This window comes from Symphalangus syndactylus, chromosome 18 (genome assembly GCF_028878055.3).
Source record: "Symphalangus syndactylus isolate Jambi chromosome 18, NHGRI_mSymSyn1-v2.1_pri, whole genome shotgun sequence".
Lineage (NCBI taxonomy): Eukaryota > Metazoa > Chordata > Mammalia > Primates > Hylobatidae > Symphalangus > Symphalangus syndactylus.
The window spans coordinates 40,164,671-40,191,385 of NC_072440.2; the positions used below are offsets into that span (position 1 = coordinate 40,164,671).

Sequence of the window (26,715 nt, forward strand, 5' to 3'; positions counted from 1 at the left end):
GACTTCCTGTCCAAAAATCACCATGTGGTCATCTGCAGCTAAATGGTTACAAATCATCAAGTAAGCAAGGCTTCCCCACCCCGGTATTTTTCTTAAGGAGTCAAATCCACCAAACTCTATCATTTGCTAATTATCTCTGGACTTCTTTTATTTCTTTTTTTTTTTTTCATTGGGTAAGAAGGAAAACGAGCAAACAAAAAATCCTGCCTCCGTATTTGTTTAAGGCGTAATTTCCCTGCGAGGTGTTTTACAGGCTTCTCCTTGTTTAGCTTTTCTTGCCTGGTAATTACTTACTGAAAGAAATCTGCTCTTCCAGGGCGAGCTATTCCTTTAACCCCTTTTGCTTGCTCTTCCTTGGAGGCTAGCAAGGAGTGCGCGGCTCTGCAATGTCTGGGAACCCACCTAGAGGGCCCCCTTGACGCCAGCACATCCCTTGTCAGGCAGCAGTCTCTGCAGCCGAGCCAGGCTGCTGCAGAGTTAATGTACAGTACCACGGAGCCTGCAAGTGTCCTGAGCTGATCAGAGCTGGGGCGGCACAGCCCAGGGCAGACAAGGCGGCTGCGAGGATTCCAAAGGTTCTGCTGGAAATTCGGCGCTGGGGGACTCCAGCAGGAGCCTGTTGCCATTGTGTTTTAAAAGCATGCAAGGTCTGTATAGCTTGGGCATGAGAATCTTTCAGAAGATGTCAGAGCATCAGAATAAATGACACCTATTGGAAAACTGAATTTGGGGTGAAAAACAAAAGAGATTGAGAGAGAGAGAAAAAAAGAGAGAAAAGAAAGACATCGGGGGAAGAAATTCTTAGACAACGTCTGACTTGCAGCTGTGAATTTCATTTTCTTTCCAAGGCAAAATGTGAAAAGCTCCCACATGGTTTTGATAATAACAAATTAAAGGGGATTCTGCAGTGAAAAGATCAATAGCTTAGTCATTTTACTTAAAGAGAACAGGCAGCCTTATTATGGGGTTAGGCAGCAGAAATGAATTTCATCGTGACAGCACCTTCTGAAGTCATGATGGTAGTTAATGGTAATCTTGTCCTGCAAAGCAGAAATTACTCGTTGCCTTCCTACTTTTGCAGTTGAACCAGCAATTCTGAAATCTGGGAAAGAAGTTGGCTTTGGTGATACATGGTTTCTAGCCCCTCTGCCCAGGCCTTTGTCCGACACGTCTCAGACGGTAGCACTGCGTTAAAGTGACCACACATGAATATGTGCCTAAGAAAGAAGAAAAAGCAATATTCATTTCTAAAGGACAGCATGGCAAAGCAACCTGAAGTTTTCCATTTCCCTTCTAACACTTCTTTAACAAGGATATCAAGAAACTGTCTTTTGACTCCTTTCTTCCCACATTCCAGAGTCCTTCCATAAGGATGCATTAATTTACACTCAAGGCGGTTAGATTTTAACAGGACAATATTTGCCACCATTTAGGATTACTAGTTGAACTGGTTATTTTAGCATGTTGACTAACTAGTGGAACCTAAATGGATGGACCCATACCTGCAGTGCTCTGTGATGTTTCTTTTTTCAAATCCTGGAAGGCCTTTTGTAATTGCTGTTTGTTTTTATTGGTGGGGGGAGATTTTTTTTTTTTTTTTGGAATTCAATACTTGTTGCAATAATTGCCCACAATAGCTGCTCAAACAAGAGAGTTGGAATTCATCTGTAAAAATCACTACACATAACATAGGAGACAAGAAAAATATTAATGACAGAAGATCTGCGAACATGATGCACGTGAATAATTTTCCCTTTAGAAGGCATTCCTGGATATGGTAAGTAATCAATATTCCTTCAGTTTGTAAAACTCAGAATTATCAAATTTCATGACAGGTACCAGATGAGGATTTGTCTTGAACTGGAGTATTGGTATCAAGTGAGAATGAAAAGTAAACTGTGCAAAACAGAATGTTGTCTGAGAAAGTAATGATTATGCAATAAAAATTACTTTGTTAATATGAAGCATCCCCAAATAAGCCAAGCATGAGGACTTGAGAACATTTAAATTGCTAATATTTCATGGAGGAAGAAAAAAGCTTTGATAATGGCAACAATTTAATAAATTTTTTTAAGGCTTAGGGTTTGTTTTTTGTTGTTTTGCTATTTTTATTTGAAAATTCCCTGGGGAAGGGCACACGTGAATTTCTGATATCTCATATCAATTTGTCTGAATTTCCAAAAGAAGGTTAAGGGAAACTTAGAATGTTGACTCAATTTTAAAATAATACTAGAATGTGTTGGTGCCTCACAGTTAAGGATATTTTAGCTATTCAAGAAATATTTCTACCAGAATGAACCAGTAGAATTCTAACATATGAATCAGGAAGTGCTCAGGCTCTCATAGAACTTGCTTAGTGCCTTGATATTTGGTCATATATTAAGGTTCAATGCAATGCATTAAGGTCCCTGGACATGTGATATCATGTGCCATTTCTTGCTGGAATTTATGACTAAATATGTATAGGAACTCATTGCTGAGGGTATTTATAAGAGCAAAAGGTCATTATTTTAAAATTGCTTGTTTTTGCCATACCTTTAGGGTCAGCTGGATTCTGACTTTCATAGCAGAAACTTTGTGAATGCATAATAAGGCTTTGTGTCTGCTAACATGGGTTGTTTTGGATATGCAGTTTGTCTGATTTTGAAAGTATATCTTTCAGGTAAATGTTCTGGCTGGATTCTGGATGAATACTAGATATCTAAATACAGGTTTCTGAGGGTTTTCCAGCTGCTTTTATGACAGTGTCTCAAATGAAAGCTCCCTGAGAGCTTAAGGTACCACCAAAATCACCTGCTGGTTTGTTACAGAGTTTTCGGCTTTCAGCTAAAAAATCCATTGCAGAGAAGGATGGGAGACATCCTCTCCCATTCTAGGAAGGTGCTTATTTTCTGACAACACCAGATCCATCCAGAGTCGATACTGTGGCGTATCTACCCCGCTGACTAGAGCTACTATCCCCAGTCTCTAGAACGCTTGGGTGACATGCCTGCAAACCTCGGTGGCCCACTTCCAACTGCATCACCAGAGTTTCCTAGTCAGGGAGAGCCTTGGTGCCATTGCCTGCTTATTCTGTTGGTGACGGTCAGGCATCAGCAATAAGGTCCTCATTATTCTTACAGACAAATTCACATCAGTAGTTTTTAATCTTGAGATTAAAAGATCCTGGAAACAGTTCTTTGCACATAGTAGGCGTTTGTCAATTTTTTTTCTTCTATGCCTCAGGCTTTTCTTCAGAGTTCATTCTATACCTCTTAAGATTTGCTTGGGAGGGGAAATTACCAGTCTCCTTTCTATCAAGTGTACCTTGCTACAAAGCAACAGTTTTTCTTCTACCTAAGTTCTGTTGTTTGAGCCCATTTGTTTATGTTGTAATATATAGGATCCATGTACTCTTTGAATGCCTGCCATTATAACCACTTTTTATTTTTGTTGCATTAGCCTCACCTATACTTTTGACTGGAAAGAAATAAGCTATTCAACTCTGTAGTTTTGGAAAGAATGCAAATTTGCTTATTCATGCTCCTCCAGATCTGTAACACATATGTTTGAAAGCTGTATGGAGAAGTTGAGAGTCCTGGTGGTTTTCTTTTGTGCCTGGAGCTAGGTAACCCTTCATCTGCTTCACTGCATGTCGTACCAATCTGTTGTTGTTGTTGTGGCCAAACTAAGCCAATGCAGAATGTTAATGCTCTGTATAACTACTCTTCCTGGGCCTCTCGGAAGGATTCATTAATATGATGTTGGAGTCAAAGGAAGAAGGTGGTGGTTTTTTTCCAGGTGACCTAATTAATTTTGTGCTTGGTTCTTGACTTTCCCAATTGTTGTCGTTTTCCTCTTATTTATAACCTCCCCTTCCAATACTGCAGTAAGAGATTCTAAGGGTTTGTTGGCAGAAAACCTTTCCCTTTGTCCTACTGTAAGATCCCCTATGGGATGAGATTTCAGGCTTGTGAATTATCGTGCTTAGAATAAAGGGCTTCCCAGATTGCTCTTTTCATCTCCAAAGACTCCCCCTATCCTCATTCTCACATTTAGGGCCTTTTCTTCCTGAAGGGGCCGATCAGAAGTTGGCAACAGGCCAGTGCTAAGGAATAATAAACATTGTAAAAGAGATATGTGCTTTGGTTTCACGAGCCCTAGCTGATCTCTAGAAAGGCTCTATACCCTTTGGAGAGGCAGGACTTGGCATGTGTTGGTCCTCTTTCTGTCCTGCTTCTTGAGAAGCAAGAATGAGAAAAAGCTGAGATACAGGAGGTCTAGGGTAGTCTTCAAAAGTTTACCAGAAGTGGTAATTGAAATAGAAGCCTATGCACAGAGTTCCTGCTTGGACTCTCATCCTCCTGCCCTGGGGCTGGTGTGTTGATTATTGAGCAATAGTATTACAAATTCACTGTTTATCAGTTATGAGTTAAAGTTAATAAGTGGTCATATTACTTGGTTTAATAGGACACTACCCCTTCCATGCTAAAAGAGTGGTATGAAGAATGTGTCTTTCTTCTTTGGAGCTACATTAGAAATATTTGCTGGAGGATTATTGTGAAGGCTTCTTTCCATTAGGCTTTTCAGCCTTTTTACTGCCAAGCCAAACAAAGATAAGGGTTTGCCTCACTGGATAGATAAGTACTATATAGCTCTTCTTATTTTTCCTTCTGGCTAGTTGTTAGAATGGAGAGGTAGCCTGGCATTCAGGAAGATGTATGGCATGGTTGAAAGAAGGGAAATGCAAGTCAGCTTTCTAGGAATTTAAATTTCATGTAGCAGCAATTAAGAGGACCTTTAGAAGCATTATGACCTAGAATCACATGCCAGGGTCTAACATGAATGACCTAACACAGTGTGACTAACATGTTCAGCTTTTTGCCTGACTTAAAAGATATATAACAACTTTTTATAATCTTATTTGTAAAAATACTATCATTTCATGCCAGAAACATCAAGGCTATGTTGAGTGCAATTGAATTTCACAGCTAAACAATTTAGGAGGGCATTTTATTTAAATACCTTTGCATCATTTTAATGATGGATTCGCATGGCTAAAAGGACAGTGGAAGATAGAAGCTGAAGGCCCTGGCTAGGAAAGGCTGTGGAATGCTGCCACGGAGGGCCCCTCTGAGGACACCAGAGGAAGATTTGGGATTAATGATTGTGAAAGGTGATTAATGATTTGCTTATTTGGTGCTTAGGGTTTAATTTTTAAAGGTAGGACATCTAAATGTTTTAAACTGTCTTTGTGATGCTGAGAGGTAACTCTAGTGAAGAGGCAAAATGAGGTGACTGTGGCACTTTCACTCAACATGGAGGCTTCTTTTTCCTTCTTCTAGGACCCTAAATTCTTTTGTTAGACTGTCCTTTTCCAGGTGTCAGTTTCTAAAAGGTTTAGTCTAGAAAGTTGTTTGATCGTTCCTCTATAGACCAAGCATTCAATTTGTAAACTAACTCATATTGTTTTATTCTGTTTTGATCTAAATCCTTTATGGAATGAAGCAAGATATATATCAGTATATTGATAATATATTCATATATGTGTCCATAATTTGCATGTATATATGTTTAAATCTACTAATATAATGAATATGTATTCAGAGAAAGGCAAAATGGCCTGCCTTCTAATGAAAAGATAATCCTTCCTATCTAGCCTCATAAAGTTTCATCTTTTAAGGTTTTCTCCTCTTCATACATTGAAATTACAGAAACTGAATCCAGAAGTGCATTTTCCAGAGTATGTGTTCTGACCAACACATTTTATTTTATTAGAATTTTAGTGGGTGGGAGCAATATTGAGTTTGATGACTATGCATACATTGAAGGAAATGATGTATCAAGTTTCATGTCAGATAATGGAGCTTTGCTCCTTTTAGTTAACTTAAAATTATTGCAGTGTCTGCTTGTCTTCCAGTGAAATTGCAGGTAATAGCTGACCTTGCTTCTTTAACATCTCTTCCTCTGGGTTACAGAACAACCCAGAAATTCTAAAATATAAATACCAGACTCCCAGCTTAATTCTGAATTCCTGTTAGGGCCAAATACAATTTACTTGTAAACACTTAGGACCAATAAAGTTTAGATGGAGCTCATAATTATACAAACTCATCTCGTTCACAAATCCCTAGGGCTCAATAATAAAGTCAGCCATTGTTTAAGGCAGAAATTCAGGTTTAGATATAGTGTAGCAAAGATTTTCCGTTATATGAGATATCGATCCTATTAAACATACAACTTTTCTCTTGGCTTTCTATTTTACTGTCTTTTGTTGCCTTCAGCTGTATGCCCCTTAATTTTTTCTAGTAATACCTTGGAATTTAAAAATGAAAATACAAATGCTTATGTTTTAGTGTTTTTAAAAATAATTTGATTAAGAATGCTATGATAGAGGGGCAAAGTTGTTATTAGTAATATCAATGTGCTTACAACTTATGGAAATGAAAAATAGTCTTTAGTCCTAGCAGCCTTTCTGCTGTAGTAAAATAGTTTGTGCACTTTAAATCGCTGCGAGGTTACATCTTCAAAGGACTGAGTGGCATAAGCCAGGGAGGTCTTAGAAATCTTACAGAAGGAAAAAAATAAGAAATTATTCCTCATCATATGTAAATTATTTACTAGGGATGTATGATGTTTTAGCATCTTTTAAATTCTTCACTTTCCACTCCTTTTTGCTTCTTCCTTTTAGTTGACTATTACTGAGTTACTTACACTAATGCTGAGGTATTTGGGTTCAGAGAAAAATAGGCAAGTAAAGGAAAATTGAAAATAGTTTCAAATTCTGAGATGCGAAGAAGAACCCAAAAAAACTAAACAACCAGTTTTTTATTGCCATAGGTCGAATGTTCCTTTTTTAAAAAATCCCTCATCCTTTTCTCTCCTCTTTCAATCATACCCCACAAACGTTAATGTTCATTAATACTCTGTCTAGCTATAGCATTATCCACATTTTTGCAATAGCTCAAAAATGTCTCCAAGCTGTAACTGCTGCAACTGCTTATAACTTGATGGACTGTTAGATGACGTTTCCAGTTGTTTGAGAAGTACCAGACTATAAACATACCCAAGACAATATATTGCAACTAGGGATTCTGTTGTGTAATATTTATATATATATATATCTCCATATATGATTTCAAAGATAGATAATCCAGAGTCTACATAATCAGGCTATTGGCTGGAAACATAAATAAACTAAAAAAATAATAATTTAAAAAAAGCACTCCAGGTTTCTAATTCAGCTTCTGGAGTGTTAATGTTTTGTGTGACTTTCTGAAAGCTCTTTGAGTTTTTACCACTTTTGAAAACTATTACAGCAGATACTTACCCACTTCATGTTAAGAAGTAGGCTATTAAGGAAACTCTCATAGCACATTGGTAATAGCACATTGGTAATAACAATTTATTAGAGACCAGCCTGAACAACATAGTGAGACCCTGTCTCTCTCTCTATGTTTTTAAAGGTAGCTGGGCATGGTGGTTCATGCCTGTGGTCCCAGCTACTCAGGGAGGCTGAGGTGGGAGTGTCTCTTGAATTCAGAAGGTTAAGGCTACAATAAGCCGTGATCATGCCACTGCACTCCAGCCTGGTCAACAGAGCAAGACCCTGTCTCAAAAAAATAAAAGAAGAATTTATTAGAATGTTGACAATGACATGCCAAAATCTCTTGTATAACTGTCATATACTTCATGGAAGAGATCAACACTGTTGAGCACTCCTCTGCATGCCATATGTTTTCACATAAGTTACATCCTTTAATGGCAATATAACTTTCTGAGAATTTCTTATCCAAGTCCCTGTTTGCAGATGAGGAAGGTAATGCTCACAGAGATTAGGTAACTTGCTGAAGTTCATATATCTATTGCTAGGGAAGCTGACCCACTCAAAACCAGGCCTGGCCTGATTTTAGAGCCCAATATATTTGTAATCCACCATATTGTTCTTGTGGCAGATGACTTAGCACTCTTGTTTATGGATCTTTTTGAAAATTAGATTAGCAGTAGACCAGAGAAAATAAGCAGATTTACCCTGTTATTTAGCAGTCTGGCTAAGTACGTAGGATGCTTACTGAATGTGAATTGCCTTTCCTTGAGAAACTCTTCCCTTTAGTATTAGAACAATGACCTATACTTAGACTGTGTCAGCAGCTCTTTCTGTTTTCTCAGAATGAGAAATTTAAAAGGAATTTGTGGTGAACTCTGTTTCCAAGGTCCCTGTGGCCTATAGGATCCTTTCAGTAAAAAGTGTCTTTCTGGACGATATATTAGGAAAGGTGTCACACTTTGAACAGATGAAGTAGAAATGCAAACTACAGTACTTGGTGAATGGACAGAGCCTCTGTTCAAAGCAAAAGTCATTCTTTCCTCTGGGTACACACTTGGTGTGTGGAGCATAGATGAATTCAGCTCTATTCACCATCTCTGCGGGGCATTGTTGAGCCCTGTTCAAACTGCCTATCTCTGGCCCTGCTTTGATACGGGCTCCAGCTTTACTTTGTGACAGATGAAATGGTTTTGAGAATGCTTTGCCAAAAATAAAAGATCATCCACATTTTAGGTTTTGCTGCCATAATTATTACTTTCTTCAAAATATTCAACTAATCGTATGTCTTTAAACTTTATTTTGTGCTCAAGTAAAGAATATTAGTATTATCTGAAATCAGATCCAATTGCCAAAGAAGCGTTTTAATCATAAAATATCCCAATATCTTGAGTTACTGAGAAATGTCATGGTTGGTGAATTATATTGGAACAGGTGGAGCACACTGAGTTATTTATTCATAGGGGATGCCCAGATGAATGTAATAAGAGTCCTGCCTTGGAGATACTCCTAAACTAGTAAGGAGAACAGCCACAGAAACAAATAATTACAGTATAGTATGGAGCATATTAATATAGATATATACAAGGTGTTACAGGACTCACAAGGAGAAACAACTTAACTGACTTGATCCAAATACCTTAAGTTTCAAAGTGAAAATATATTTGATGGATTTGGGAATTAGTAGATATTGATAATACTTCAGAGAGTGGTTTAAGGGAGTGTCTGGGGGTAAGTTATATTTCAGGGGTAATAAAAGAGAAAAGTTGTGCAAACTACTTCTTTCAAAATTTTGCATAAGAACGAAGGAGGAGGAGGAGAAGGGGAGGACAGAGGAGAAGGAGAGGAGAAAAACACAGTAGCTAGTGAAGAACACCAAGCACTTTTAAGAGTAGGAAGCACGTCCCTACGGAAGCATTCTGATATAGAGCTGGGAAACTTGTGGACATGACACCCTCTGAGATAGGGGGAGGAAAATGAGGGAGAATGCAGATAATGTGGAGATTAGGTAGGTGGAAGGAGAGCCTGAGGGAGTTTTTGTTTTATGCCCTGTATTTTCTCTGGGAAATATTACATGGAATTCAAGATCACATCTCAGAAAGAGGACCAGGGAGGAGCAGGTGGAGGAGCTTAGTAAGATGATGGAACAGCTACTAGGGGGAATTGGAAAAGTTATTGAAGAGAGAGTACAAGAGAGTCAAACAAGTTGGAAAAAGGTCAGTGCTGTTGAATGAATATATCCAGTCAATAAAGGACGTTTTACTCTACTTCAGAAATTATTTACACAAAGTATTATGTCAGGGAAATGAGTAGAGATGTGACAGAAATGTTACAATTCTTAATTATTAAATTTGAAACTGTTTTGTGATGAGAATTTCTCCTATGGTTTGTGTTTCTTGGGATTCCAAAGAATACAGAGTTGATCTTAATTGTTGTTGTTTTATTTGGTAGTGGGGGAAACTGTTTTATGAGCATATTAATTAGATTGCAGTTCCATTTTCATGACCTGATTTTGAAAATGTGAGATTTCCTATGCTGCCTTGAAATAACTCTTTGGTGACAAACAGAAGCTTTAAGATGTTTGCTTTGAATTTTATCTTCAAATGAATAAAAATCACAGTGGGAAGAAAAAGCAAAATGATTCAGCTTTGCTCTCTTTTTAATAGGAACCTTTCTGTGGTTTATGTTAGAATGTCACAAATCCATATATATGTAACCTGCTTTTACAAAAATTTCTTCAAAACCGCTATGAAGCTTACTTGAAAGTGTCACCAGTCTATGAGAAATGTATTGGAAATAAGGAAACATAATATGACTTTAACCAGAACTGATATAACCCAGTTTAAATATTTATACATTTAAATTCTCTTTTATGTCTCCAAGATAAATAGGAGAAAATAACAAATAAAATATGTAAGTTAAGAGATATTATTAAATAGCCTTATAATTTTCTAGGTCATGAGAATAAAACCTGGAGGATACTGTGACTTTAGCCAATATTATGAATTCCTTTCATCTCTTCTAATCATCTCAGCAGAGCTTCCGCTATTATTGTCAGCATTCAGTGCTCACCACTACTTTATACAGAGTTTTCTTTGTAGAATTTTTACTGTGGCTCTAAAACTCTAAATAAGATTCTAAGAAGTCTTAGTCACTTGTCAGGGAACTTCATTCTTCCTCTCTCTTGAGTTTCCGTATTTTTCTTTTCTAAATGTGAAAATGAGAAGGTTGACTTAACTGATCACTAAGGTGCTATAAAAATCTATGATCTTATATCTTACCTAGTTAATTTACTCATTTTTGTCTTATTCAGGCATAATTGTTCTTCCATTAAAAGTAATGCAGAGAAACCACACATAAATCAACAAACACCTCCAGGACTGAGCTCTGATGCTTTTCTCAAGTATTTGGCCTCTCCTATGGAATATCCTTAGCCTGTCTACCTTGGGTATTTTGCTTAATTCCTTCTCCACAAAACCTAACTTTAAATGGCAGGCTTTTTCATGGGGAAGACGGCAATTTTATGCCCATTAATGCTGATATCCACAGTATTTGAGAAAACATATTCCATGTGCAATCTATACATTTCTCATATCTTCCCAACTCTTCTCTTGATAAAGGTCTCACTCAGGCCCTTCCTTTTTCATATATCCTCCATTTAATTAAGGAAATAACATGATATGAAGTCCTCAATCTTAAGAACCCTGTCATTGGGTTGCTCACTACGTTTAAAACAAATAATTGGCATAATGATGGAGAGTCCCTTGATGTTCTAGAGAACAAAGGAAAGCTAGCAATATGACAGTGGGCAAATTGAGAAAACCGTAGTGGTATTGAGATCAGTGAAAGAGACCTCTTATAAGTCCTAAAGTAAGGTATTGGAGTCTTAAACATTTGGGTATGTAAATTTTAAAAGAAGAAAATATTTGTGGGAAAAGTCCTATTTTTTTAGAAAATAATCCATGCCAGATTTGATTTTTGAGAGAGGTTGAATGCTAAGTTGCCTCAGGATGTCATCATTTTAAAGGGTAACCACATTCTGTGAGATCTTCACTGCACACAGCCTTTTGCTTCAGAGAACTTTCTGAGACCAAGCTAGCCTTTGAGACCAGGTATTAACATTATAATCTGTTCTATTCATTGCAGTAGCCACCTCAACTACTTTTTTCTACTTTATACCACAATACCCAGCATGGTGTTGCACTTAATAGGTACTTTTAAAATTTTTTCTTAATAATTATGTGTACAGAAAAGAATGATAAATAAAAATTACATTGTCAGAGGAAATTTAAATTAAATAACTTTTTATATTTTTCAAATAATGTTATTGTGCTATGTGTTGAGATAAGGTAGGGGGCGTATGCTATAAAAAATAATACAGATAATAACTATCACATTTAAAAGGTTATCCATTCCAGGTATAGACTAATTTTTTTATAGACATTATTTTACTTAATCATCCCCCAAGTCGGTGGCAAGGGCTTATTATCTGCTTACTAAGGGTGCAACCTTGGGTCACTTATCTAACATCTCCATGATCTGTAACATAGGGACAATAAATAGTTCTCATTTCATAAGGTTGCTGTGAAGATTAAATGAGAAAACCAGTCTAGTGCTTAGAACACCTGTCACTCAGTAAGTAATATTGTTATAGTACAGATTAGGCAACTAGCTGTGAATGGTTAACCAGGTTGCCTAGGGTAATCAGTGGCAGGCCAGTTCCAACCTAGATCTTACCCATTAACTATAGGTTGCTTGGAGGTCTAAACTGCCTCTTCTATATCACATTCTTGTTCATTAAATACAGGGACAATACCTTGGGTTAAGTTTGAATTATGAGGGATAATTTATTCCTCCTCATCTCTCAAGCCTCAGCAAGAATCGACTGATGTACCCTCCCATGTTGAGTCAGTGTGTACCTTATACGGATGGATTTTCTGTTTATGGCTGTCTTACTCAGGCCCTGCTTCATTAGATTCTCAGTTCTTAGCACAGTGCCTGACACATAGTAGGTGCTCAATAAAATATTTTAGAGTAAACATTACTTTTCCAGAATTGTGTCCTGGGAATGTCTGGCTTTTAATATTAATTTCAGGTTTTTAGGTGATAGCCCATGTTTTTGGGGGGATAGATAATGTTTCTATAAAAATTGTCATCTTGAGCATAAATAATTCCCACATATCTTGATATCTGGCACTTGGGAGAGTTTAACTGGATTTGCAGAAGCAATCATCCTGCCGAACTGGGTGTTTCTGTAAAATCTAAATGCTATTGCTAAAAATCACCTTATCTAAGACACCATTTCTTCAAAACTAATAACTAGCTCATTCACTTTCATATAGGAATCTTTCCTTGAAGACGTATATGTTTTATCTTGCTGGTGAGATAAAAGTCTGTAAGTTATCTCCACAGCTGGCTCTGATGCTTGATTATGCCCCTTTCTGCATCTATAACATTGATGTTTCATTTTAATTACTTTTCATCACAGTACATGATGTGGGCTTCAGACATAGACCAGCCTCTACGTGTGGCTCTTCGTTCTTTTTATACATCTTTCACTGTGAAACTAAGCTCTAAAAATCATCTCCCTAATATCTCTTCACTTGCCAAGAAAATGTACTAGCTTTGTATTACATATAATACAGCATAAAGCTCTGCCTCATCTGGCCTCCTCCTTTCTAGTCTTATTGTAGAAATGATAATTTTTATTAATATTATCAGTATTAATTAATTTCTCTCATTCTTCCAGCATACATATCCTATATTTGAGTTTTTAAATATATCAATTCCTTAGCATAGTGGTTACAGTCACACTACATATGTATAGAATGAGGTTTTATTCTCGCTTTATTATGAAAGAGTATCAATAACTATTTTATATCATTATATGTAGCTTGGTCAGAGAACATCCTGAAAAATTAACTTCAATGTTTTAAAAAGCTGTAATTCTCAGTGTGATGGAGATGGTGACGATTGGAGAATGTCATTAGGGAAGGCAGTTGTATCATTTATCAGAAATAAACGCAAGACTTTGTGGGGGGAAAGTAATAAGGAGTATGAAAATCTGGAGGTTGAAGAGTGGGTAAGAAGAGGAAGTGGCATGTATATTTTGATAAAGCATTCAAGGGGTTTCACACCTATCTCTCTTAGCCAGTAGTACAATGCAAGGGAAAGATCCCATGCTTTAAAGCTGTATTGAACCAAGTTCAAATTCAACTCTGATGTTGACTGGTTAACTTTGAGCAAATCACCTTTTATGAGCATCACTTAACTCATTTATAAGAGAAAAATACAATAGTTCCAATCACCCAGATTTATTGTAAGGATTCAGTGAGATAATACATTATTTAATTTGTCATTTTTAAACCCCAGCTTTTCCCAGGCAGCATTTAAGACAACCAACAAAGTTATATGTGCGTAACTTATAGTGAGAATGTTGATGACGGGCAAAGAGAAATAAGGTTTGAGGTTCCTACTCACATATGTATGTAACAGGTTAAAAAAAAAAATTATATTACCTTTACAAACGGCACCAGAATCCTCTTGGGGAAGGAAGAAAAATGTCTTTGCTAGAAGATATATACATATATTTTTTTTTTCTGTTTTTTCTTTTTTTTTTTTTTTTTTTTTTTTTTGAGACAGTCTCCCTTTGTTATCCAGGCTGGAGTGCAGTGGTGTGATCTCATCCCACTGCAACCTCCGCCTCCCAGTTTCAAGAGGTTCTCCTGGCTCAGCCTCCCGAGTTGCTGGGACTACATGTGCAAGCTGCCACACCCAGCTAATTTTTGTATTTTTAGTAAAGATGGGGTTTCACCATGTTGGCCTGGCTAGTCTTGAACTCCTGACCTCAGGTGATCCAGCCGTCTCAGCCTCCCAAAGTGCTAGGATTACAGGAGTGAGCCACTGCAGCTGGCCTAGAAGAGCTATTTTGAACATGCCCTTGGGATAGGAAGAAAGTCCCTTGAGGGTTTGACTATAGGTAGGTGCTCAAGGGCTCTGAGGATGAAAAATTCTCTGCCTAACAGAAGAAGAATTTGGTGCTAAAGAGCCAATGAGAATGATGGAGATGAGTCAGAGAAATTAGGAGAGAGGAGAGGATGAGGAAAATTAGCCCTGGGAAGGCTGAGAACTGTGGGTATACTCCATAAACAGATCCCTCCCCAGTACTGACAGTGGTTCAGTGGGTGAGGGGTATTGGGGAGGGCACAGGGAGTTGCTAGGGGTGGGAAGACCACTAATATATGTATGTCTTACTTGAAGCCTCGGGAGTACCTGGAGTAAGTGATTTTGATGGTGTTGGTGGCATGTGAATCAAAATGAGCTGTGTTGTGTTGGCAAAGCAGGTCAATGAGCCCAGCCTTTAGGAAATTATCAGAAATTTAGAGATGAGTTTTGGGACTCTTACTGGTCATGAAATTAGGAAGTTCGAATCAATTTTGTTTAGATCTCAAGGGAGGCAGAGGGCCTTCCATCTTTCAAGAGTTAAGCAGACCATGAAGTCCAAGGGTATGCAAGATGGAATGTAAAGTTCTCACTAAGCTTCCTAGGATCCAGGGTAAATCAGGAAGCTTAAACACAAATCCCAGTGTCCATTGATAAACAACTAGATGGATCAGGGAAGCACACTACTTACGATACTAAGATCAGAAAGAAATTTGTCCTAAGTTGTGCATAAAGATGAATGATATACATATATAAATCATGGTAACTGCTCAACTTAGTTTGTTTGATATATTTTAGTTCCTCTCCTGTCCCTTTTTTTCCCTATGGATTTCTGTGGAAGATTGTAGTATATTTGAAAGTTCTTTGAAAATTGTAAATACTATTGTTAGTTTATAATTAAAAGAAAGTGGTTGGGCGTGGTGGCTCACACCTGTAATCCCAGCACTTTAGGAGGCCGAGGTGGGTGGATCACGAGGTCAGGAGGTCGAGACCATCTTGGCTAACACGGTGAAATCCTGTCTCTACTAAAAATACAAAAGATTAGCTGGGCGCGGTGGCGGGCGCCTGTAGTCCCAGCTACTTGGGAGGCCGAGGCAGGAGAATGGCGTGAACCCGGGAGGTGGAGACTGCAGTGAGCCAAGATAGCGCCACTGCAGTCTGGCCTGGGCGAAAGAGCAAGACTCCCTCTCAAAAAAAAAAAAAAAAGCCCATGTACCAGATTTCATTAAAATCTGATTAAATACTATTAAAGAAAGTATAGTAAAATAGTATAAGAAAAGGATAATCCAAATAAAAAATGTTTCTTATTAAAAAATGGTATGTCTTGCCAAATTTTGAAGTTAAAAGCACAGCATTCTCACTTCTTTAACCTGACTTATAGCCCATTATAGCGCTAGGTTTTAGAATCCTGAGTCCTACGCCATTTGTAATGGCAACAGTCTTACAGGGTGATACAACCTTTTGTGATTCTTAAGGAGACTTGAATTTTTGAGGCAAATGTTGAGTCTATTCATGGACATTTGTTGTGTAACAGTGGAAGTGGAAGTCAAAATTCTGAGCAAGGTTGCTCCCAATAAGATCTGTCAGCTCACAAGATTGCTTCCTTAGGCTTGAAATATTTCAAGCACAAATTCAATTCATAAGGAAAATGAAAATCATGAAAATGATTATGAAATAGCAAGCAGTCTGGAAAGAGGATGTAGACGAATGCTAAAGCTTCCAGAATTTATGAAATATTTACATTTATGGGGCCAGGTGAAATAAGTTGTTCTTTCAGAAATGTGTGACATGGCTATTATATATTATCCCCCTAAAACAATTTATTTGATCATAAAACAAAACAAAAACAAAAACACATAAACAGCAATGACAAAACAAATAGAAATGCAGTTCTTGAATACAGGATATAAAGGCTCAGTGCATTTTTTCATTTTCTTATTATTTCTTTTCCCTGGCTAGGTGAGTTGCCTGTTTTATATTGGCACTAAGAGTTTGATACCACTACTAGAATAGTCAAGTATTTGACCTGGCCATGAGTAAAAGATGTTTGATTGACAGATGAGTCTATCTGTGTCAAACAGCTTTACCTTGAGAAAAATCACAATTTGAAAGCAGTAACACTTCAAAAGAATATTGAAGATTATGGCCACTTTCCCCCACCTCTCCCCAAAATCTGTTTTCATTCAGGTTCATTCTGAGCAGCTCCTTTGGGTAATTTGGGTTGTGTGCTTTCACCACCCCTTCTGTATCCTTGGCTTCTTCAGGGCGTCAATCAAGACAAGCAAAAGATACAAGAAAAAAAGGGAAATGGTCTTTCAGTACCTGAGTCTTCACACCAGTTCATCATTGCTAAGTGCTCCAGAACTGCTGAGTACAGTATTTAGGAAGTGTCCAGTACATCAGCCTGGCATATATTGTTCTTAAGTTGAGGTCCCTAATGCCTATTGCAAATGTGCTTTAACATCAACCAAATGATGTGTTTAAAAACCTCTATGTCTAGCATGAAAAAGAATCTCTTTCATTCTCATGTTACCTTAAAAGATTTTCATACCAATATACATCAGGGAGGAGCAAATTTTTGTTTCATATATTACAAATGTTATGGTGCACATGAAGACCTGGAAACGGTAGTTATTTGTTGGGCATGTGTATGAATTAGTATGTAAAATACACAACATTTTTTTCTCTTCTAAGTTACTAAATATTAGATATTTAATGTATTTCTTTTGCTTTGCTAATTTATTCAGATGTAATCCTGACTAATCCATTATTTTGTTAACATGTCTACTTGATTAATGTGTTTTTCCCCTCCTCTAATTCTGATCCACAAATTTTATAGCTATTCATTGTATTACTTAATTTAAGTTCACTAAAGATTATCATTATTCATGTTTCTCCATTAAAGACAACGATAATGTCACTGAGTTAGCTTAGTTCGGATAGAAATTTGGCTAGCATTTGTTACTTGATTTTCTTGGAGTTTTGTAATTTTTTTTTGCATATTTGTCAGTATTGTATACTCCTGAAAGCATTGTGTTTAAAATACCTATTTCTTGATTAGTAGAATTGATATAGCCGACTTACATGGATCAATAACATGATTTTAAGAGCATTTCAAGGAAATCTCTTATCTGCATTAAGTCATTTTTTTCTAACACAGTTTGCACAATTTGCAAATGAAAATTTTATATTGCTTTACATATTTTCCTGTAAAAATTAGAAAACTATATTCTTTGGCACCCGAATGTGTCCTTGAATTATTAATTTGTTAATTTTGTATGACATCCTTATTTATTAGAGAAGCAGTAATATTTCTCATGGGAATGCATGTATTAATACTTTCAGAAGTCCAGAAAGTATCAGGAAATTAAATACTGAGATTAAAGAATACTCTCTTCCCACCATTATGTTCAGTTCTGATTTTACAGCTGTGTAGCTACAACAATGAAAGAATGTGGGTTTTGTTTTTTTTTTTTAAAGAATAAGACAAGGCTAGAAGGTATGCCATTGTGAGGGCACCACTGACTGTGTCATCACAGGAGGGCCCTGATACATGAATATTCTGTCTCCAGGAAGCCAAGTATGATATTCACAACCACATAATAATGTGCTAACCTCATTCACAGTAATCACAGATAATGTAGCATTTGTATCTGCCATACAGTTTTGAAGGTAAAATATGGAACCTATTTTGGAAATTTCACATAACCTCTTGAGCTGTATTAATAGAACTAGAATAACCCAAAATAAAGGGTTAATGAGTGCACTTGACCCTGCATCATTCAGACCTCAGCTGGAATATTGTGCTTCCTTTTGGGCTGCAGACAAACTGAAGAGGACTCAGGAGAGTGAAAAGGGAGGAAGCAAGCTCGTGCCTTGTCACATATAAAGTGGTTGAAAGACTGCAATTGTTAGAGAAAATGATGCGGTAATTGAAGGGCGGGTACTGGGAAGAGGCTAGTTCTTTGAGGCTGCTAATCTGAAATATAACAAGTGGATGCACCTGCAGTAAAAGAGATTAAGCCCCAGAATGAGTCTGGATGTTCTAATGGTCAGAACAGGCATTTCATATGACATGGCCTGCATTGGTCCAGGTGGGGAAGTAAGGATGGACAAATATGCATTGTTTGCAATGATAAAAAATTGTAAGTAGATGATAACATTGATTTGCTGAAATTTTTCTCTTTTTTGTTTGGTGTGAAACTTTATATGTCATACTTTTAGCCTTCTGGTGTTTTTGTATCTTAGAACAAAGGTATTCTTAATCGCTTTCTTTTTCTTCTTGAAAGGTGCAACCATGCAGAAAATGCATACCTCCTGTAAATTGCTTCCTGTCTTTTAGTAAACCTTTGTTTAAATGAGTCATATGTTTAGCAATTTTAACATTTTAACTTGGCTCTAATTAATGATAATATAGCCTGATTTATGATCTTCTAAAGAAATGTAGACATAGAAAATGGATATAGAGGTTACCATGTGAAGAATAGTTTGTATTTTGGGTTAGAAAATTAAATATTGGCTTATATCAGTAAGATTAGGCCTTACTATTTGATTGTACGAGTTTACTTTAAATTTATAGACTTTCAGGGCTTTGTAAAGATAAATTTTATTTTAAAACAGCTTTGGATTTGCAGAAAAATGGCAAAGATAGTGCAGGGAGTTTCCATATACCCCTCATCCACTGCCTTTTATTAAAGTCTTATATGAGTATGATACTTTTGTTACAATAAAAGAACCAGTATTGGTACATTATTATTATTTAAAGTCCCAACTCATTCATATATCCTTAGTTTTACCTAATGTTCTTTTTTTCTATTCCAGGGCCCCACTCAGGATACCACATTGCATTTAGTTCTCATGTTTCATTTCTCTTTGCTATAGAATTTTCTCAGATTTTCCTTGTTTTTTGATGACCTTGGCAGTTTTGAGGAGTACTGATTAGATGTTTTGTAGAATGTCTCCCGGCTGGAATTTTCTGATTGATTTTTCGTGATTAGACTGTAGTTAGTGTTTTGGGGAGAGAGACCAAAGAGGGTAATGTGCCATTTTCCATCACACTGTCAACATGACTAAAGATGTTAACCTTGATCACCTGATCAAGGTGGATTTGGTCAGGTTTTTCCACTATAAATGCATTATTTTTCCTTATTTTTATTATTTTCATACTTACTCCTTGGAAGGAAGTCATGATAAACAACCCACACTTAAGAGGGTGTTATACTCCATCTCCTTGAAGGCAGAGAATCTACATAAAATATTTGCAATTCTTCTCCACGGAAGATTTGCTTATTCTCCCTCATTTAATTATTCAGCATTTATGTATAACAGTATGGACTCATGGATATTTATTTTATGCTAAGGTTATAATCCACTACTGTTATACTCATTGTGCTGTGAAATTGTTCCAGTTTTGGCCATTGGGTACTATTTCTTGTGTCCCTTTGATACATCCCCACAATTGTGATGGTTTTTTTCTGTTTTTTGTTTGTTTTGTTTTGATGCACTTTCATCCTTTCTAGCATTACACAATACTTGAGGCTTATCAACAATATAACTCCTTCATCATCATAGATTCAGCCATTTCTCCAAGGAGCACAGGTTCCTTTCCTTGGAAAATGGTATTAAAAACCAAGATTTGAGCAATAGGTGTGTTCATTGATTTTGGGTTGTCATTTCCTTTTGGCCTTCTTGGCTGACAGAGCAAGGACATATATTTGTGTATACCAACCTGTGTATGTACACATATCTAACAATCAGGAAGCATAAATAGATAGATGATAGATAGATAAGCATTAGTTCATACTGATATTTTCAAATCTAACTCATTACCACGTGGGTCATTCTAGCTTCTTCCTCTTGCTTATCTATAATCTTCCACTCCAACAGTGAAAAACTACCATCCATCATTTGCTTACTTACTTGTTCAATTCCAGTGGTGCTGTTCCATTTATCCTTACTGAAATATAAATACATAAATATAAGCTGAATTTTTCTCAAAGCCTTAGAAAAATTTTTTTCCCAAAATGTTTTTTACCCTGCAAACTCATAATATTTTTAAATGTATTTGTGTCCCAAATGTTTTTCTGTACATAAAAATTGATATAGTCAACTTTATATTGTTTGCAGTTAACTTGGGACATGGATAATGGAAATTATCAGATAATTCCACAATTTAAGTTTATCTGTTGCTTTCATTATTTCTAATCAGCATACTGTTCATATGACAACTATATCCATGATAAGAAAATTGACTTCTTTACCTATAAATCTCTGTACTTTCTTGACAGACACCAAAGAACTACATGTTGACTTATCCTGCTGGTAACTTAAGGAGAATAGTAACTTGTAGTTTCCACCTTTAGCAGCTGGACATTGGCCATACTCTGATTTACCAAGAGAGTCCTTGTAATCACAAAGGAAAGCAGCGATTTGGCTTCAGATATTAAAGCAACTCTTTTTGAGGTGGCTAGATGGTTAGGAACACACTGAAGAATAGATTTTCAGTAATGAGCCATACTTTCAATGAATGTCCTAAGGAAAACAATTTTAAGATCTTGCATAAAATAGTTCATATGCCTCAAATTTGCATTGAATTCTTACATTAGGTTGAAAGCTCATGTAGAAAACATGTAATGTAAAAATCGGAGAGCTCAAGAACACAGTCATTTTCCCTTGGAGTGCTAACAAAAATATACTACCCAGCAGTGCCTTTGTTTGCAGTCTAATATTTTAGAAGGAAAAAAAGACCCCACATACAAACATGTTTTTTTTTCTCAGTCCAGAAAGAAGAAATACAGTGTGAACATAATACTTAGGATAGGCAAAATGGCCAACATAGATTAAGTTGGCATCCTTTTTAGCTGCAGTTTCCTTAACCTTGTACCACACCCTGACATATCTTCCTCCATGGCCACACCTCATCCCTCCATAGCCACACATTATTTGCATTCATCACTCATTCGTAGATGCCAAATCAGACATGGTTCTTGCCTGTATGGAGTTTATGATTAACTGGGGAAGACATGCATTAATCAAATTCTCTCTCTCTCTCTCATTCTCTCTCTCTCTCTCTCTCTCTCTCTCACACACACACACACACGCGAAACTGACTGGATCAGATAGTACGGGAGAAAAATACGCAGGGTTCAAAAATCTGTGAGGGGTTTTTTGATCTGTTTGGGGAAAATCAGGAATGTCTTCTCTGAGGATGGGTAGTTCAGGCTGTGATTTGAAGGATCAGTAAGAATTAACCAGGAAAAGAAGGCAAGAGAGAGAACCTTATGTGGTGAATGGACAAATGTTTAATATAAAGACAGCAGAAGAGCCAGGGTGGAGGCAGGCACAGAGGTGGGAGATAAGGCTCTGGTGGCCATGCTAAAGATCCTTACTTCACCCTGACAGTGATGGATCATCACAACATTTCCAAGATCAAGAATGCACTTCCCATCTGTGTTTCCCCTAAAGTCAAAATATGGCCCATCTTTCAAAAGGAAAATGCAAATGTTACCCATTCAATCTTCTAACACTTTCATTTCCTAATCTAATTAGAAAAGATCATTCTGGCTAAGAGGTGGTATAGTTGTTTAACCCACCCACACATATGCATGTGTTTGTGTTTATATATAAAATTTTATTTTCACATTTCTTTTTCCTAGTGGCATTAGCAAAAGCACTCCCAGTTTCCTTGAGTCTCTTTTAAGTTTGGCTTCCCCTCTCCTCCTCTCTTCACTATGCTCTGCTGTCTTGGTGTCTCCCCACTTACTCATGTACTCTCCCTCCATTTCTCAATTCTCAGATGAGGGGAGGTGCCCCAGAGGGTGATGAAGGACAGTGTGGCAGAGGACAGGAGGAAGAAAACATAGGCACAGCTGCACTTCGGCATTCTGAAGCTGTAATCATCCTGAGCATCTGCCCAGGGCCTTCCTTGCCCAATTGCTTTGCCATCTGTACTTGAAGCCAAGGGGCATCAGGTGCTTTGCCTTTCCTCACCAGGCTTACGCCACAGCCTTTATACCCCACTACCCACACCTCCCAGTGATGCTGCAACTATTTCTCCTCTGGGCTCCATGCAGTAACTTTCTGGGGTTTTTCGGTTGTTGTTTTGGAGCATTTTTGTAGACAGGGTTTTACTCAGTCATCCAGACTGGAGTACAGTGGTGCAGTTATGGCTCACTGTAGCCTCAACCTCCTGAGCTCAAGCTATCCTCCCACTTCAACCCCTCAAGCAGGTGGGACTACAGGTGCAAACCACCATGCCAGGCTCATTTTTTATTTTTTTGTAAATATAGGGTATTTCCATGTTGCCCAAGCTGGTTTTGATCTCCCAGGCTCAAGTGATCCTCCTGGTTCGGCCTCCCAAAATGTTGGGATTATAGGCATTAGCCACTGTGCCTGGCCCAGTAACTTTCTAAATAGTGTACAGGCCTCCAGTCTCACCACCTGCCCCATTCTCCTTCTCTTTCCTTCTGCAGAGACCTAAGAGCCAAGTGGAGCCCATCTCCTTCCAACACATTCTTCCAGCCTCTTTAGGACCTGATTTCACAACCTCATGTGCCACACACCAGCTGCACCCTCCTGGTAGAAAGTGTTTTGCAGCTTCTTAAAGATATCATTCTGCTTCATTCATCAACCTTTGTCCATGGTGTTCCTTCTGACTAGAATGTGTCCCCCAACCCCTTTGCCTGGTGAGACCCTCCTCTTCCTTTGAGACACATCAGAAGGCGTGTCTCTTCTTGGAAGCTTCTCACCCCACTCCAGTGCTGCATCCCGAGTTTCTGTGCATCCCCTGCAACCTGTGCATCGCTTTTTCAAACACCGCTCCTCAAGTAGCATTGTGCATGCTGTTTTCTTGCCTTTCTCACTCACACAAATGGGAATTTCCTGGGGGCCCTTTGTCATCACCACCTGCCTGACTGGACACTAACACTCAGCCTACCTGCCACCTACTTGGAACCTCACAGATGTTTCTTTGATTAATTAATTCATGTTTTCTCCTCTTCTGGTCAGTTCTTCCACTTTCCCTGTGCTTGTTTGGATATGCAGAGCTCTAACTGGTGAGAGTGTCCTTCTGGCTAGATTGTCTCACCACAAAGAGAATGGGTTTTCCCCATCTGGGTGTCTCTTAATTTTTTCTTCCACTCATGTGTTTGGACAAAATTATTTATTGACTGGAAAGACCACATGGCAACTCTTCATGGCTTTGAGGCCCCTTAATGAGTGTCCAAGGGAGATTCTCTCTCACTTCCAAGTTCATGGCAGACATTTACCTCCCTAGTCAGCTTGAACTGAGCTCATAGAAGTTTTATTTCTGGCTTTTGCAGATCATTTTGTATGCTGTTCCTCTCATCTGAAGCTCCTTTTCCATCTCTCCCTAGTTGGATAATAGTACACATATTAAATGTGTACCTTGTACCAGGTATGCTGAGATCTGCTTATAACTAATTTTGCTTGATCTTCATGAATAGCGTTTTGAAATAGCATTTTTCTATCCCTGCAGATAGGAAAACTAGAACACAAAGAATAAGTAACTTACCCAAGCTCACATGACTTGTAAGTGGCAGAGCTGGGATTTGGACCCAAGCCCCTCTGAAGCTAAAGCCTGTAGAGTACATGCTCCCTTACTTCACATCACGCTGCCCCTGCTTGTTCACACTCGATGCAAGAATCCACTTCTCAAGTTTGTCTTGCTTATTCCAACCTGTTTTGCAGTGAATCTCTTTCAACAACTCTATAGTTCCTGGCACTCACTTGGCATCCATCATTTTTCTATGTTGTCATGTTTGGTATCTTTTCATGTATATAATGTGCATCTCTTTTTAGTAGTAAGACCAGAACTTTTCTGCTCTGCAATTTTCTCCCTGGGAGGGATGGTGAAACTTGGTGGCTAAGAGCATGGTTTATACAGGCAGACTTCTTAGGTTTATATTCTGGCTCTCCTCTGTACTCGCTGTATCAGCTAGGGCTGATGTCTTCACTTTTTTATGATTCCATTTCTACCTCTGTAGAATAAGGCAAATAAGAATACTTACCTCAGAGTGTTGTTGTGAAGATTGAATGAATTAATGGCCATAAAGCACTTACAACTGTGTCTGGCACATAGTGACCACTCACTAACAGTCACTTATAATTCCTTCACAACCTGTAGGGGTCCTTTCCACTCAGGTGATGTCCCTATGTCTCAACTGAATGACTGGTTAGGGATATCTTTCCATGGGCTACTGTGGCTGCAGATAATTGCATTCTTATTTGAGAGTTATGTTAACTAGTGTGGGCTTTTATTTGCTTCTCTCTTTCTATCAATGAGTCCTGCTGCTTCAACCCTGGGTAACTGAAATTTGAAACCTTTTTCTACTCAAATTCCTTTGATGATGAAATTCCTCTGGGGTCTCAGCTAAGCACTTTATGTGGTAACCTTCTCTTCTGTCCTCAGGCCTGCTGAGATCATCTACTCAGCAACATGTCTGACACCTGTTGCCACCTCACCCAGCCACTTCCTTGGTGACCTGGCAATGCCCAGAGGGGCCCTGCCAGCTTGGAGCCCTGTGGCAATGCTGTTTGATTCAGCAAACTGATAGCTTTCTGACATCCTTTCTTCATTTTAACAGCCAAATCACATGCACTTTAATATTTATCAATAGCTAAGCAACACTGGAAGGAAGTGAGACAGAGCCTCTGGGCTAATCACTATCTCTGATTTTACAGAATGGTTAAGCCAGCTGTAAAATATCTCACAATAACATGCCCTGTTGTCCTGAGGATTCAACTCCACTGAGATATAGTTACCATATGAGAAAGTGAGAAATAGGGTTTCTTATACACAGAAAATAGAAAATAAGATGCTTTTCTTGGCCATTGTTACCAGTTTTCTGTTAAGGTTCTGCTTTGTTTAAAACAGTCCTGTTTTGCTTAAAAACAAACTCTAAGGAATTTTTCTAAAACATGACTCAACCTTACTAGGTATGTATACTGTACTTTAAAGTGAACGTGTTTGAAATAATTGTGAGTGACAAAGAGATGGAAAAACATAGATTTTGAAACTAGCTATTAGTCTAATGATTTTTATCCCAGTGGTTTATTTGGAAATGAATTTCCATTCACAGCATCTTCATTTGTCTTCTAATTTTCATGCAATTTGAAAGGGTTAGCTTCCTTACCCATGGCATCATCCTGGTCAAATCTCAAAAGATTGGCTAAGGCAGTCTGATTTTACAGGCAAATTTACATTTTGCCATTTCAGGAAATAATTCCTTCATGGTTATCTTTTTTAAAAAAGCTTATTTGTATAATATATACACATAGTATATATCAAATAAAAGATCTGATTTTATAAACATAAGAATAAGCAATTTCCCTTTTGTGATAGGAATATGAAATTCCTTCTGGTAGAGGACGTTGAAGAGCATGTCCAAAGAATGGCTAATCAATGAATTCTCTCATTTTGCAAGGAGACACTTAGATGCATTTCTGACAAACAAACAAACAATAAACACTTTGGGCTTTCTCTGTATTCTTCCAGCATTTCTGAACATTTACTGACATATGAGGTAGAGACAAACTAGTATTAGGAGAAAGGCAGTAAGTAGCCAGCAGTCACAAGGTACGAAGAATAAAATGCATACAAACATGTACAGTATTCACTTTTAGGAGTTAACCTATGTTTTCTTTATTTTTTTTTTTTTGTTAACAGAGTTTTGCTCTTGTTGCCCAGGCTGGAGTGCAGTGGTGCAATCTCAGCTCACTGCAACCTCTGCCTCCCGGGTTCAAGTGATTCTCCTGCCTCAGCCTCCCAAATAGCTGGGATTATAGGCATTATGCCACCACGCCTGGCTAATTTTTTTGAATTTTTAGTAGAGACGGGTTTTTGCCATGTTGGTCAGGCTGTTCTCAAACTCCTGACCACAGGTGATCTGCCTGCTTCAGCTGCCCAAAGTGCTGGAATTACAGGCATGAGCCACCATGCCTGGTCCCTTTTAAAATATTTTAACACTGAGACCATATTACTGATGTACTACTTCTTTCTAAAAGTAATTAGAATAAATGTACAGCCTCTTCTTTAAACTCTGCATTTTTCAAATTTCCAAAAACAAAAACTAATTATAAGTAAATACATAAGCAAAATGCTCTTAATTACCACTTCCAAAATCTGGAAGCAGTGACTTGATTTACTAAGACAAGAAACTTTAGACAGGTGAATACTTTTAACAAGGAACACACTTAACTTTGTCTAATTGAGCAAATTACAAATCAGAGCTAGTAGCTTGTTAATTATAAGAATATCTCCATTACTTGAATAAGTGTATTAGTCATGGTAGGCAAAATAATATTCCAATAACGGACAACCCCACTGTGGATCTGAGAACCCCGCAGGCCAGCAGTCTCCACGTGACTGCCGAAAGCAGCGCCTCCATATAAACCACAGGTGTCTACCGTCACCATGACAGAAGAGAGGGTTAGAGATTCCAGAAGTCACA

At 37.8% G+C, this 26,715-nt stretch overlaps 1 protein-coding gene across 8 annotated transcripts in view; it reads left to right on the top strand.

Moving 5' to 3' along the window:
• PDE4D (phosphodiesterase 4D) overlaps window positions 1-26,715 on the top strand; it is a 1,541,788-nt gene that overhangs the window by 920,022 nt on the left and 595,051 nt on the right. Inside the window, exon 1 of one of the 8 annotated variants that reach the window (XM_055252918.2) lies at window positions 481-1,777. The exons of the other annotated variants lie outside the window; for them this stretch is intronic. Within the exon in view, the coding sequence (XP_055108893.1) occupies window positions 1,731-1,777 (47 nt within the window). The 5' untranslated portion in view covers window positions 481-1,730. Of the gene's footprint in view, window positions 1-480; window positions 1,778-26,715 lie in introns of those variants that run through there. 8 annotated transcript variants of the gene reach the window in all.